The sequence below is a fragment of the Carcharodon carcharias genome, chromosome 7, assembly GCF_017639515.1.
Source record: "Carcharodon carcharias isolate sCarCar2 chromosome 7, sCarCar2.pri, whole genome shotgun sequence".
NCBI classification, from domain to species: domain Eukaryota; kingdom Metazoa; phylum Chordata; class Chondrichthyes; order Lamniformes; family Lamnidae; genus Carcharodon; species Carcharodon carcharias.
In genome coordinates, this window is record NC_054473.1 from 32,015,880 (window position 1) to 32,031,081 (window position 15,202).

Genomic DNA, 15,202 nt, shown 5'->3' on the forward strand with positions numbered 1-15,202 from the left:
TTTTGTATTTTTTCCAGACTGTTCGACATTTTAGATCATACAGAAAGAATGACTAATTTGTTAGTTCTTAAATCTTACCGATTTGTTTGAAGTTTCAGGAAAGAGTTTGGTGACATTAGTATCTGCTCAGCTTCAACTTCAGGGTCGAGCAAATGTAATTTTTCAAACACCTAAAAGGAAAAGTAATTCGTTATTGATGGTCCTACATTGTCTAAAACCACAAGTAGCTAGTAGCTTTGTACACCATGAGAGGGAGAATTGGGGTGAGACAAGCAGTGCAGAGAGACAAAAAGACAGAAATAGAATGGAGACAGAATTAGCAATGTTGAGATAAACGGATGAGACATTGAGCATTTCATTTGAAATGCCACAAAAAGTACTGGGTTTGGTATATCCTGCATTATTTCAGTGAAAAATTGTGTAGCCCTTTCCTTCGATGTCTGTGTGCAATGCTGGCTTAATGGGACATTTTAATATTGATCTGACAACAGCAGTTCTGTGCTCTGGCCACCAAGTGGGTCTCTGGAGTATTTTTTAGGTCCTCAATCTCACCTGTGTCAGCCAACTTGGCAACGAATCAGTAAGTATGTGCGTTTTTAAAACAAAAATCTTAGATTCTTTCCCTGCTTTCCCATTTATACAGTTTGCTTTTTGCTCCTGCCCACCTAATACATTATCTGAAAGATTCATGGCAGACTGAACCTTACTCTCCAATGTTTGGCCAACTGTGCAAAATGACTTTCCGTTAAACAAGGAAACAATATCTGTATTTACATTTATCATAGAATGATAGAATTTTATAGCACAGAATTACCATAGGGCTCATAGTGCTTGTGCAGATTCTTTGAAACAGCAGTCCAATTTAGTCCCACAGCCTGGTTTTATCCCATAACTATGCAAATTCGTCCTCTTCATCTACATGTCTAATTGTCTTTTAAAAGTTGCGATAGAATTTGATTTCACCACCTTTTCAGGTGGCGCATTCCAGAAACTTACACCTGTCTGAAGAAATTTCTCCTCATTACATCCCCAGTTCTTAGGACAATTATTTTAAATCTATGACCACTGGTTATTGATCCACTTGTCAAAGGAAACGGTTTCTCCTTGCTCGCTCTGTCAAAACCTCAATTCTGAATACCATGATTAGGTCTCCCCTTAACTTCTCTGCTCAAACGAGAAGAATCCCAACTTCTCCAATCTTCAATGACCTGTGAATATACCGCCTCAAGTTCTTCCGTTCTTGCACCCCGCTCAAAAGAGTTTAGATTATATTGCCTCTCAATTTACTTTCTCCTATAGTATATCAATTCACATTTAGCTGCATTAATTATGTCATGTGTCTACCCCTTTCACCAGTCTATGTCCTCCTGAAGTCTGCTATTGCGTTCACTATTTGCTAAGTTCTGCATCTTCTGCGAACTTCAAAATTGCACTCCCCATGCCCAGAGCAAGACATGCCTTTGTGAATATATAAAAAAACAAAAGCAATGATCCTGATAAAGACCCCAGGGTTCACCATTGCATACTTCTCTCCAGTTGGAAGAATACCCATTCACCACTACTCTCTGCCTTCTATCCCTTAGCCAGTTATGTATCAATTTACCACTATCCTTTTAATCCCATGTGCATTCATTTCCCAATTAAGTCTATTTTGTAGTAGTTTATCAAGTGCCTTTTCTAAGTCCATATATACATCTGCTGTATTGCCTTCATTAATCATTTTTATTTCAAGTAATTCAACAGGATACTTGCCTTTAACAAATCCAAGATAAAAGCAAAAAGTCATACGGACTCAAAACGTTAACTCGGTCTTCCTTTCCACAGATGCTGTCAGACCTGCTGAGTTTTTTCAGCAATTTTTGTTTTTATTTAACAAACCCATGCTAGCTCTCCTTTATTAACCCTACTTCTCCAAGTGAGAATTGATTTTGTCCTTGACAATGATCTCTAGTAATTTTCCCACCACTGACATGAGACTGATGAAATTCCTGCGTCTACATTCATGAAACTAAATTCCCCTACTGTTACTGCTGTACTATTTTTACATTTCTCTGAAATTTGCCTACAGATTTGCTCTTCTAAATTCTTCTCATTGTAACACCTAGCAATGCAAGAGTTCCTTTTCTGTTCCTTAACACTGAACAAATAGGTTCATTCCGTCTTTAAACCATTGTTATGGCCACAGCCAATGTTAATTGCTGCACAAACCAAATCCCAGAGGCGAACTTGGCTTACAAGCCACACCCTTTTTTGGTTTTCTGAAAATGAGGAGACGTACTGATTCAGTATTAGGGAGTCCAGTAATACTTTTGGGATTTTAAAAATTAGAAGTAAAAGTTTTATTATCAGGAATAAAAAATAAAACTTAAGCACACAAAATTACGGTACACAGTGAAACTTAGTCTTCTAAAACATCCCCCAAAGAGACGATCTGCTTGGTCAGACCCACAAGTAAATAGCTTCTCGGCAATGCTCTCTTATAGATGTTTAACTATAAAAAATATCCAGTAATATTACCGAAGGCAAATTGCTATAGATGTCATTTGCAAACTTCTTGATCATTCCCCAGACATTTACGTCCAAATCATTACTATATAGAACAAAGCACAAGAGACCAAGCAGAACCCCACTAGAAACAGCCTTCCAGTCACAAAAACATCCATCAACAATTGCCCTTTGTTTCTTGCCACTGAACCAATCTTGTATCCAGCTTGCTACATTCCCCTGGATCCCATGGGCTTTTCTTAAAAAAACAGTCTGCCACGTGGGTCCCTGTCAAATGCCATGCTAAAATCCATGTAGACCCCCACTTGTTACTTCCTCAAAAAATTCAATCAAATTAGTCAAACATGGCCTTCCCTTAACAAATTGATACTGACTGTCCTCAATTAATCCATAACTTTCTAAGTGACAGTTTATCCTGTCCCTCAGAATCGATTCCAATAAATTGCCCACTACAGAAGTCAGACTGACTGGCTTGTAATTATTTGGTCTATCCCTCGCTCCCTTTTTAGACAAAGGTACACCGTTAGCAGACCTCTGATCCTCTGGTACCTCATCTGTACCCAGTGAGGATTGGAAAATGGTCAGACCCTCTGCAACTTCCTCCCCGGCTTCTTTTAACAGCCTGGGTATATTTCATCTGGCCCTGGAATCTATCCACTTTCAAGGATGCTAATATCCTTAATACTTCTTCTCTCCCTACATTTATCACATCCAATACTTCACACTCCTCCTTAACTATCATGTCTGCATTGTCCCCCTCTTTTGCGAAGGCAAACACAAAAGTATTCATTAAGAATCACACCGACATCCTCCACCTCCCATGTCCGCACAATACTTATTTTGCTTAGAATTTGCAGAGCTACTCTTTGCAGAAAAAGGACTCTAATCCAGTTACCATGTGCTTTCTATTCTTGCTCAATCTCAAGAATGTACTTTGTCCTCTCCATGTGCAATGATATGGCACAAACAGGAATGTCAAAAAAGTGACAAGGAGATGGCAGCAGTACCTGAATCTGCATTTCATCCGACAATTCTCTGGCTTTATTTTCAAATTGTCCAGCTGTTGGATCTGTAGCTTTCACAACAACTTTCAACCCTGTTCTGCCTTTCACTCGACTGTACACGTACAATGCGAAGTTATTACTTGCTGTAAGTTGAAAAGATGCCTAAGAACACAAAATGCATTCAAAAAATTTGAAATTCTACACAAACAAACCAGAGCAAGAAAATGATAAAATAGTTTCAACATATGGGGATGCATTTCTTGAAGATTATATGCAGTCACATATACACACTTGTTTTAGACAATATACAACAGGTAACAGGTGTAAGCAGAAATTGATGAGCCCCAATAGCTCAGTTTACCTCAGAATGCCTTGTGCCAAGGTCAATAATGTCCCTTTTAGTGACAGACCAATGAAATGTCAGACCTGGTATTGCATTACCAAATGTAAATGGTGTCTGGTTGCTTGTAATTCCCATTACATAAATTGGCATCTGCGAATGAAGAAAATTCATCAAAACCAGTGTGACATCAAGCACCATTACTAAATTCAAACAGTGTATATGTAGAAACCAATAAGGATCATTGAACTTTCATTATTATCCTGAACTTATGTACTTGTGAATTCATGTCTTAAGGTTCAGTATTATCAGAAAAATTCGTAGATATATGGAGGCAAAATGGCCATCTCCTACGACATAATAGCTCGAGAACAAACTTGCCAGGAGATTTTTCAGTTTTTAAATTAAAAATATAAAATTACCAGAGTGCCAGTCTTCATTCTTGTAATGGGCGCATGTATTCTTACAGCTTTAAGCTGAACTACTTCCACTTCTACTTCATCCTTTAAAAAAATAAAACATTTTATAGGCTATAGAACCACTTGAAAGGTTAAATAAACATTTTAATTCCTTATCTGATACAAAAGTTTAAGGCTTTGTAGAAACCTCAAGCGGTAAGTGCTTGCAAAGGTTTTGTCTTTAAAAATAAATAGCCCAAGCCAAAACAACAAGTGCACATTGCAAAGAACTGAGCCACATGGCTACCTTCAGTTAAAAGAAATATCTAATACAGTACCAACGCAACATAGGGTCAAAAATTTAACTCAATGAGTAATATTGACAAACAAACTTAAGTTGTATTTGTCATACTCCACACTTATATATTACAGCAGTGATTAAATCTTAATTGTTAAAGTCGCTGTTCATACATTGAGGAAAGGATGAATCTGGGGCCAGTTTTTTCCTTAATCCAAGCTTACTCACAAGACCAGAGTACAGGCACACACTCCCTTGTTCCGCCCCTACACCTGGTGTAAATTGGTTTTTGTACACTTGGAGGCAGCTGCTCTCAATTACAAACTAAAACATGCACTCCACTGTAGCATGACACCAACCCGTTATTGTTAATGTTGGAATAAGAGTCGAATAAAAATTGCATGATTACTGGCAAGGTAAATTGGAACATTTCAAACTACATTGTTCTCTACGAAAGCCTTTTCTTGGCGGGGATAAAAAGGAGTTACAGGTCTTGTCTGATTTATACTCATATCTATTTTATTGTCCGACTAGAGTGAAATGGTAGTCAGATTCAGAAGAACTGTTTGAATTTAATTCTAATAAGTCCGAATAGAGTCAATGAGGCCTACAGCACAGGGAAAGTCCCTTCAGCCCATCAAGTCTGCACTGGTCAAATAAATACCTAACTATTCTCATTCCATTTTTCAGCACTAGGCCGATAACCTTGTATGCCATGGCATCACAAGTGCACATCCAAATACGACTTAAATGTTATGAGGGTTTCTGCCTCGACCACCCTTTCAGGCAGTGAGTTCCAGATTCCCACCACCTTCTGGGTGAAAAAAATTCTTCCTCACATCCCCTCTAAACCTCCTGCCTCTTACCATCAATCTATGCTCCCTGGTTCTTGTTCCCTCCACCAAGGGGAAAAGTTTTTTCCAGTCTACCCTATCTATGCCCCTCATAATTTTATACACCTCAATCATGTCCCCCCTCAATCTCCTCTGTTCCGGGGAAAATAACCCCAGTCTATCCAATCTCTCCTCATAATTAAAACTCTCCAGCCCAGGCAACAACCTGGTAAATCTCCTCTGCACTCTCTCTAGTGCAATCGCATCCTTCCTATAATGCGAGATTCAGAACTGCAGACAATACTCTAGCTGTGGCCTAACAAGCGTTTTATACAGTTCCAGCATAACCTCCCTGCTCTTATATTCTATGCCTCAGCTAATAGAAGCAAGTATCTCATATGCCTTCTTAACCACCTTATCTACCTGCCCCGCTACCTTAAGGGACCGAGGGACATGCACACCAAGGTCCCTCTGATCCTCGGTACTTCCCAGGGTCCTGCCATTCATTGTGTATTCCCATGCCTTGTTTGTCCTGCCCAAGTGCATCACCTCACACTTATCCAGATTAAATTCCATTTGCCGCTGATCAGCCCACCTGACCAGCCCATCTATATCCTCCTGTAATCTAAGGCTATCCTCCTCTCTATTTACCACCCCATCAATTTTCGTGTCATCTGCGAACCTACTGATCAACCCTCCTACATTCAAGTCTAAATTGTTTATATATACCACAAACAGCAAGGGGCCCAACACCAATACCTGTGGAACCCCACTGGACACAGGCATCCAGTCACAAAAACACCCCTCGACCATCACTCTCTGCTTCCTGCCACTCAGCCAATTCTGGATCCAATTTGCCAAATTGTCTTGGATTCCATGGGCTCTTACCTTCGTTATCAGTCTCCCATATTAAAAGCCTTGCTGAAGTCCAAGTAGACTACGTCAAATGCATTTCCCTCATCTACACACCTGGTCACCTCTTCGAAAAATTCAATCAAATTGGTCAGACACGACCTCCCCTTAACAAAACCATGCTGACTGTCCTTGATTAATCCCTGCCTCTCCAAGTGTAGATTAATTCTGTCCCTCAGAATTGCTTCCAATAGTTTGCCCACCGCTGAGGTTAGACTGACTGGCCTGTAAATCCCTGGTTTATCCCTTCCTCCCTTCTTGAATAACGGTACCACGTTGTCCTCCAGTTCTCTGGCACGTCCCCTGTGACCAGAGAGGTATTGAAAATTAATGCCAGCGTCCCTATCTCCTCGCTTGCCTCACTCAACAGCCTGGGAGACATTTCATCTGGGCCTGGAGAATTATCTACTTTTAAGCCTGCCAGGCCACTTAGAACCTCCTCCCTTTCTATGCTAATTTCTTTAATTATATCACAGTTCTGCCCAATATCCATACCCACTTCGTCCTTCTCACTTGAACACCTGCACAAAGTATTCATTTAGAACCCTACCTCTGTCTTCTGGCTCCACACACAAATTACCCCTATGGTCCTTAATGGGCCTCACTCTTTCTCTAGTTATCCTCTTACTCTTAATGTACTTGTAAAATAACTTTGGATTTTCCTTTATTTTACCTGCCAATGTTTTTTCATACTGCCTTTTTGCTCTCCTAATTTCCTTTTTAAGTTTCCCCCCTACGCATTCTATACTCCTCTAGGGCTTCTGCTGTTTTGAGCCCTTGGTATCTGCCATAAGCCTTCCTTTTTCTCTTTATCCAATCCTGTATGTCTTTTGACATCCAGAGTTCCCTGGATTTGTTGGTCCCACCCTGTGTCTTTACTGGAATATGTAGGCTTGTACTCTCCCTATTTCCTTCTTGAACGAGTCCCACTGCTCTGACGCAGATTTTCTAAAAGTAGTTGCTCCCAGTCCACTCTGGCCAAATCATATCTGATCTTATTAAAATTGGCCTTCCCCCAATTTAGAACTCTGATTTCTGGCCCATCCTTGTCCTTTTCCATAACAACATTGAATCTAATGGAGTTATGATCACCATCTGCAAAATGCTCCCCCACTGATACCTCTACCACTTGCCCAGCTTCATTCCCTAAAATTAAGTCCAGGACCTCTCTTGTACGGCCTTCTACGTACTGGCTTAAAAAGCTCTCCTGGATGCATTTTAAGAATTCCGCTCCCTCTAAACCTATCACACTGTGACTAACCCAGTTAATGTTGGGGAAGTTGAAATCCCCCACTATTACTACCCTATTATTTTTACACTTCTCTGAAATTTACCTACCTATCTGCTCTTCTATTTCTCTCTGCTTGGGGGCCTAAAGTACACTCCCAGCAATGCGATTGCTCCTTTTCTGTTTTTCAGTTCTACCCATATGGCTTCATTTGAGGAGCTTTCTAAGGTGTCACCCCTCCTTACTGCTGTAATTGATTCCTTGATCAATATTGCGATACCTCCTCCTCTTTTACCTCCTTTCTTGTCTCGCCTGAAGACCCTATATCCTGGAATACTGAGCTGCCAATCCTGCCCCTCTCTCAACCATGTCTCTGTGACAGCAATGACATCATACTTCATCTGTTAATTTGTGCGCTCAACTCATCTGCCTTATTCGTCAGACTCCTTGCAATAAAATACCATCCAACCTTGCCAAACTCCTTTGTGCCTTAATTGGCCTATGATTTCTATGCCTTCTAGACTCACTGTTTTTTTTTCTAATTTTGGCTGTGAATCTCCCCCTGCTGAATCTCGTCTCACAATCCCACGCCCCCACTGCTAAGTTAGTTTAAACCCTCCCCAACAGCACTAGCAAACCTCCCCACAAGGATGTTGGTCCCATTCCAGTTCAGGTGCAACCCATCCGCCTTGTACAGGTCCCACGGCCCCCAGACACAGTCCCAATGTCCCAGAAATCTAAAGCCCTCCCCTCCTGCACCATCGCTCCAGCCACACATTCATCTGGACTAGCCTCCTATTTCTATACTCACTAGCGTGTAGCAACTGAAGTAATCCAGAGATTACTACCTTCGATGTCCTGTTTTTTAATCTGTTTCCTAGCTCCCTAAATTCTGTTTGCAGGACCTCATCCCTTTTTCTACCTATGTTGTTGATACCAATATGTACCACGATCTCTATCTGTTTGCCTCCCCACTTTAGAATGCCCTGCAGCCGTTCAGTAACATCCTTGACCCTGGCACCAGGGAGAAAACATGCCATCCTTGAGTTACGTCTAGGGCTGCAGAAATGCCTGTCTGTTTCCCTTACTATGGAGTCTCCTATCACTACTGCTCTTCCCCTCTTTTTCCTCCCCCCCCTGCAGCTGAGCCACTCAGAGTGCCATGAGCGTGGCTGCACTCCCCAGAGGAAGCATCACTCTCACTGTTTTCCAACACAGGAAAACGGTTCTCGAGCGAGATGCAGCCTGGAGATTTCCTGACTACCTGCCTGACACCTTTCTTCTAACTAATGGTCACTCATTCCCTCTCTGTCCTAGAATAAGTCATATACCTCTAATTTAGGAAAGATGTTGGTGCCTGATTATTCTACTAGGGTTAGGAAAGTATCCCCTAATTAAAGGGGCAACTCAAATTTGGGGCAAGTAACTTCCAATTAAATTGGGTTTTCCTGCAGTCATTGTAGGAAGGGCCCAATGCTGCAACACAGACAGCAAATGTCAGTATTGGGTGGGCTCCAGAACTGTTTACAGGTGGCAGAATAAATGGACCATCACAATCAGAGTCAAAGTGTGTACCTTTATAATGCCAAGAGATTTGGGCTCAAGTCTACATTAATTCGGTTCTGATAAAAAGGGTTTATAATTGTATAACATCTCTCATATCCTTAGGACACCCCAAAGAGCATTCAGGCAGTTAGTTACTTTTAAAGTGCAGTTGTTCTTTTGCCAAAGGTAACAGGCAATTTTCATATACTACCACCACCAACATAAATAAATGTTAGCCAGAGCACTGGTTGAACACTCAAGCTCTTTATCAAATGATGCTTAAGTGATCTTTTATAAACATTCAAACATGAAGGCAGGGCCTCAATTTATCATCTCATCCAAGAGAGAGCATCTCTGATAATGCAGTACTCCTTCACTACTGCACTGCAAGCTTAGTCCTGCAGTGGGGCTTGAACCCACAACCTTGTGACTCAGTAGCAAGTGTGTTATCATTTGAGCACTTGATAATTGCATCTTAAGACACAAGATGAACACCGACAATAATGCCAATTTAATAATAAAAATTATCAGGTGGATGCTGTTACAAATGTTCCTGGGGTGTGCTCAAATGTTATCCATTATATTTAACTCCAGAAGTGAAATCTTGGATTAGTTCCAAGCATAACTGTAAATAGAGCTATCAAGATCCACAATCAGGATGGATGCCTATTCACAAAATAGTCAGTTTATTTAACTATGTTGTTCTTGGGGTAAGAGTTGGGAATATGAAGGAAAACAGTGCTATTCTATTCCATTTCAGAAACATCCCAGCAGTTTATGTTACGGACAAGAGGATCAGGTACAGAATAGCAGAAGTCAAGAAAACAGGCTATGGAAGCATGTATAAACATGTTGCAGTTGCCAGTTAATGGCTGAGTTTGGTGAATTTGTTGAGAGCAGTCAAATCCAGTAAGGTCGAGGAAAGCCAAGCAACCAATTCTCTGGTCAGATCTTTACTGACAAAGTGAGGAAAGGATAAAAGTAACAAGTAAAAAGCCAGGTCTTTGATGACAAGAGGGTGCCCCTTGACACAAGTGCTTCTATAACGTTAAATATCGAAAAAAGTTACTTAAAAAAGGACCACCAAGGTAGGATACTGAAGGATGTACAGGCACCAAAGTTTTAAGCTGGCGGATTCATCTGGATGAGATACTGAATGACAACATATTAAAGCAGGGCCTGGAAAGAATTACTATGCATGAACAGGAAGCAAAGTAACACTAAGACAGGCGGAATTGACAACGCATCATGCACCTTGTCAAGCAGGGTAAAGAACCGTTATCCAAAGTACAACGGTAATAGGAGAAATTTCATAAGTTTTAATAGTGTACATACGAGAAGTCCAGGCTGCAAGAAGTACAGCCTTTTCTTTTGGTACAGCAAAACTGTACATAGAATAAGGCAATTGCTTATAGCCCTGTTGAGACTATGTTTTCCCTGTTGTGTTCCTGTAAAGTACAAGGAGTAAAGATTGATGCACTGCAGGAAAAGGATTTCAACTGTTCAGTACACATAGCCCTTAAGGTACACTGAAATAGGTTGATCTTGGCCTTGTTTTACTTACAATTCAGGAAATACAAATGCATACAGCACTGAATACGATTGTAGTGGTCCTTAGCTGGTCACCATTATTGCCCATACCACTTTTCAAAATAAAAATCATGGGGTCGGCCATTTTGGAGTAAAAGGAGAAATTTCTTAATTCAGAGTTGTGAATCTTTGGAATTTTCTACCCCAGAAGGCTATGGCTGCTCAACTGATGAATATATTCAAGACTGAGGTCAATAGATTTTCAAACATTAAAGAAATCATGAAGTAAGGGAATAGGGTGGGAAAGCAGAGCTGATTAGAAGTTTTGCCATGATTGTACAGGATAGCAGAGCATGCTAAGGGGCTGTATGGCCTACTCCTGCTTATATATTTATGCAAACTGCCATGATGTGTTTCTTTACTTGTTCTATTATCGTCCCCTTTTGGCTTGTACCATTATCCTTTTTGCCATTTAATCTTTACCATCTTCCACTCTCTCCCTTACATTTTTATTTTTTCCTCCCACCCCGCCTGATCCTGCCTCTACATGCTGAAAACCTCTCGTGTCGCTAACTATTTCCAGTTCTGATGAAAAGTCATCAATCTGAAACGTTAACTCTGTTTCTCCTTCCACATCTGCTGCCTGTCAGGTTTCTCCAGCATTGTCTGTTTACATTTTAAACTTTCAGCATCTGCAATATTTTGATTTTTTTGAGGGCTATAAATGAGTAGCCTATGATTTATGGAAAATTATGTCTCCACATGTTGCAGCCTGTGATAAAAGGCCTGAAAACAGTCAAGTACAGCTACATAGCTGATAATGTAAAAACAATTGTGAATTGCATCTTTTTTTTTAGCCAATATATCTTTACCAAAGGGCCAGAATCATATTTTGGAATATGGCACATAGCTTCATTAACTGCCAGAATGAATCATCATCCTCCAGTAACCAATGCAAATTGATATGTTTTCTTCATGACAAACAAATAAAAAAAAGAAAGAAACAAACAGCAGGCCCTACAATACAAATGCTTAGACAATCAAAAGAGAATAATCCTAATGTGGATAATGGAGATTCACTGCAGTTAAATACACGATGAGAAGCCACGTGCCCTGATTTATGTTTCAATGGTACAAAGCTTTGACAAATCACAAACTACAAAATCAAGGTAATTATAAATCATGACAGGTGTAATAAGAATTACACTCCACTGAGTTGTTCATTATATGTTCAGTCTATATCACACTTAAAACTCATTTAAAATGTGAACTGATATTGATGTACAGATTGCAGACTGGGTTAAGCAAGTGAATACCCAAGTGTATTGTGGAAAACCCTAAATGAAGTACCTCGATTGCCAAAAAGACATTTGACAAGATCCATTTGAAAATAATTAACCTCAAAGCTGTAGAGATCGAGGAAATTGTCTGAAGCATAGTAAACAACAGAAAGTTGGAATAGGAATTAATGAAGGGGTTTCAAAGCGAGGGGAGTTGGGGAATAACGTTTGGCACATCCCAGGGCTCATCAATGAAAGTACTACTGATTCTGAATGACAAATTTGAAAACTCAACGCAAATTAGCCAAATTTACAGTTGATAATTAAATGAGGGGCAACAGAATCCAAAAAGGCTGCTCATAAAATGTAGAATGACTTTGATAAAACAAGTATGTGGGCAAACAAATGCAATTTAATGTTGCATGGATAGAAAAATAGATGACGTGTTCAATTAATGAAGTCGAAATCATCAATAATTATGTTGAAAAGGACCCAAGGGATATAAATATGGTACATCACATGTTCAACTATGTGCATATCAAATTAATAGACTATAAGTTGGAAGAGCTTTTTATTGAACAACATAGTGATCTGGTCTTTACATCCTAGGTACTGTCCATTTCTGGCTGCTGAGAAACAGGGGAACGGTTTGGCAATTGATGCAGTGCAGAGAAGAGACATAAGACTGATACCTAGTGGAAAAGGATCTGAATTATGAGGAAAAATTGAAGAAACATTTATGACATGGTCTTGAAGAAATATACAAGATAGTTAAGAATAAGAAAGTAGCTATGAAATATTATCTATTGCAAGAATAATACAAAGGAGGCACAGTTCCAAATTAAAAGTAAATTTCAGACTGATATCAAACTTTTCTTCACACTGATTTATGTACAGATGGGATGGACTTCAAGATAGAATAGTGGAAGTGAAAACCATTGAACAAACAAGCAGATGTTGAAACATTGGAATATAATGCCTTTGTGGATGAATGAATGAATATTAGCCTCATAGCTATCCTTACTGGTAATTTCTTGTGATATAATCATGAACTGTTTTAAACAAAAAGTTAATACTTGCTTTGACTAATGTTACCATGGTGAAATAGAAAAATTATTTCACGGCTATTACAAGTGATCGGATAAAATTAATAGAAAACCTGAAAGTGTAAATCCATTCAAAAATTCACAACAAGAAGAGTTTCTGCTCTTCATTTACAATTAGGGAAGCTACAACCTCAAATATTTCTGAATTAACATGCTATGATATGGTGCATAAATTTTTTTACAGGGATTCTCCTGTGTACCTCGGTATAAAAGACATCACACATGCAAATTCAAATGCTGTATTTTTTTTTTTAATTTAGCTAATATTGCAGGCCTACAAAAACTCTTAAAATTTAAGTAAAATGCATTCAAGGCACACCAGATTTTGATTTCCCATCTCTTACCTGAGAAATGACCACTACTTTGCCACTTTCAGCATCAACAGCTTGAACCACGCCAGTCACTTTGCCACTTCCAACTGCAAGTCCTCTTACATGCCCAATGTTATTTACTGTAGCAAGGTTTTGATCATTTATAGAAAACAAGATGTTGGACTGTGGCTGCGGACCTCCTTCAGAAGTAATCTGTTACACAGTAATGGATTAAAATTAACATCTTAGTTAAAGCATTCAAATTTCTAATTAAAAATACTTTTAATGTTCAACATTTTGTCTCTCAAAATGAAGTAAAATATCCAACAGATTTTTTTTCTCAGGGCTTGGATACAAAAAAATCTGAGCAGTTTTCTCATCTTGTTAATTTCAAGTTTTGCAATACAAAAATGATATTAGAAATGCTGGAAAGAGGTATTTTCGATTGCTATTTACTATTTGCTATGAGCATGTGAAAATCTTCTGAAAGTCAAATATCAGTGATTCCTTCCTTTGGCTGTTGAAACTAGCACTGGGCTGCATATTGGTTCTGGGCATTCTCAGATTTTTTCTTTAAATATCCAACAGATAGAGTAATAATGCATGAAGTGTAAACATGTTATACTTTTATGGTCAGTTTTAGGAGCATGAAGTATTATATCTGACATGGATACATTCCAATTTAGAGACCACCAACATTCAGAGAATCTGAAGAAAAATTGCCATGAAACCATCTTTAGTTGTCATTTTAACAACAGATTCATCAACATTAAAATTGATATTCTTTAATCAAAAACAAGAAAAATGAGGCATCATATTTTGATACTATACCGTCAACACAGATTTGAGTTTGGGGAACTGAATTTAACATCTTTCAACAGATGGATAATCAGTATTTCAGCAGAATTTTTAAATTGTTAGAAACAATCATGCCCTGGACACAATGTACCTGCATCATTGCACCCACAATGAGTGTTACTTTTCTTGGAATCAATCGAAAGGGATGAAATACCTACAGAATGGAAAGAAATTGATTTAAGATTCAAATTACATTGATTTTAAGACTGAGATGACACCAGAAATCCTTCCCTCATCTTTAACATTTACAACATCAGCTTTTGTTGATTTTGCGACACGATCTCTGCGGCTTTTAACAACGTAGTAACTGGACATTTTGAATTATTTGTGTGACTGGAGGAAATATGCTCAAACTTACTTCTACTTGCTGAGGTGCAGAACTTAGCTTTTTGCCATCCTTGCTTGTTACAGTTGCTGTCAAACTGGTCTGTCCTATTGCATTACCTTGAACTGTAAAGCTTGCAGTGTAATCATCAAGGATTTCATCAAGTGGCCTAAAACAGAAAATATATGTTCAAGAAACAAACCTTGACAAATCAAGCCTTTCATTGAAGAACAAAAAACGCACCTTAGCGACCCAACAGTGACATCAACAGAGCCCTGAATCTAATCTAAGGTTAAAGGGATTGAGCTAATCATTCTGGTAAAACTGAAAAAAGTTACTTACTCTAAAGAAAGTATTTGAGAGGCTGCTTTCAGCTTTAAATTCATGAATTGGAAATATTTAGAAAAGAAAGGTTTTTTTGAATAATCCAGTACTCGCACATAGGCTTTAACCGTGTTACCAATCTCCACCTGTGGAAGAAAAAATTATGAATACATTACACATTAAAGACTTAGATATACCAAGTACAATTTAAGTTACATATGCCATTAGAAGTGATAGGCTTTCCTGGTGACTTATTGCACAAGTCTATCAAACTGTGTAAAACTAAGCTCAACATTATTATTAATTTCATCTCATAACTTCTGATTCCTAGGATTCTCTTAGCTTGTTCTCAAGAGCCATTATATCCTTACAAGTTGATCACAAATGTGCAGAATACTCAAGAAA

At 38.9% G+C, this 15,202-nt stretch overlaps 1 protein-coding gene across 2 annotated transcripts in view; it reads right to left on the reverse strand.

Annotated features, from left to right (window-relative positions):
* Positions 1-15,202, reverse strand: part of nup210 (nucleoporin 210) — a 103,496-nt gene that overhangs the window by 29,783 nt on the left and 58,511 nt on the right. For both annotated transcript variants that reach the window (XM_041191767.1, XM_041191768.1), the window contains 8 exons: positions 14,816-14,943; positions 14,507-14,642; positions 14,240-14,302; positions 13,324-13,503; positions 4,272-4,352; positions 3,871-4,002; positions 3,513-3,671; positions 79-170 (listed from right to left, as the gene is read on the reverse strand). In XM_041191767.1, the coding sequence (XP_041047701.1) occupies positions 79-170; positions 3,513-3,671; positions 3,871-4,002; positions 4,272-4,352; positions 13,324-13,503; positions 14,240-14,302; positions 14,507-14,642; positions 14,816-14,943 (971 nt within the window). The remainder of the gene's footprint in view (positions 1-78; positions 171-3,512; positions 3,672-3,870; positions 4,003-4,271; positions 4,353-13,323; positions 13,504-14,239; positions 14,303-14,506; positions 14,643-14,815; positions 14,944-15,202) is intronic.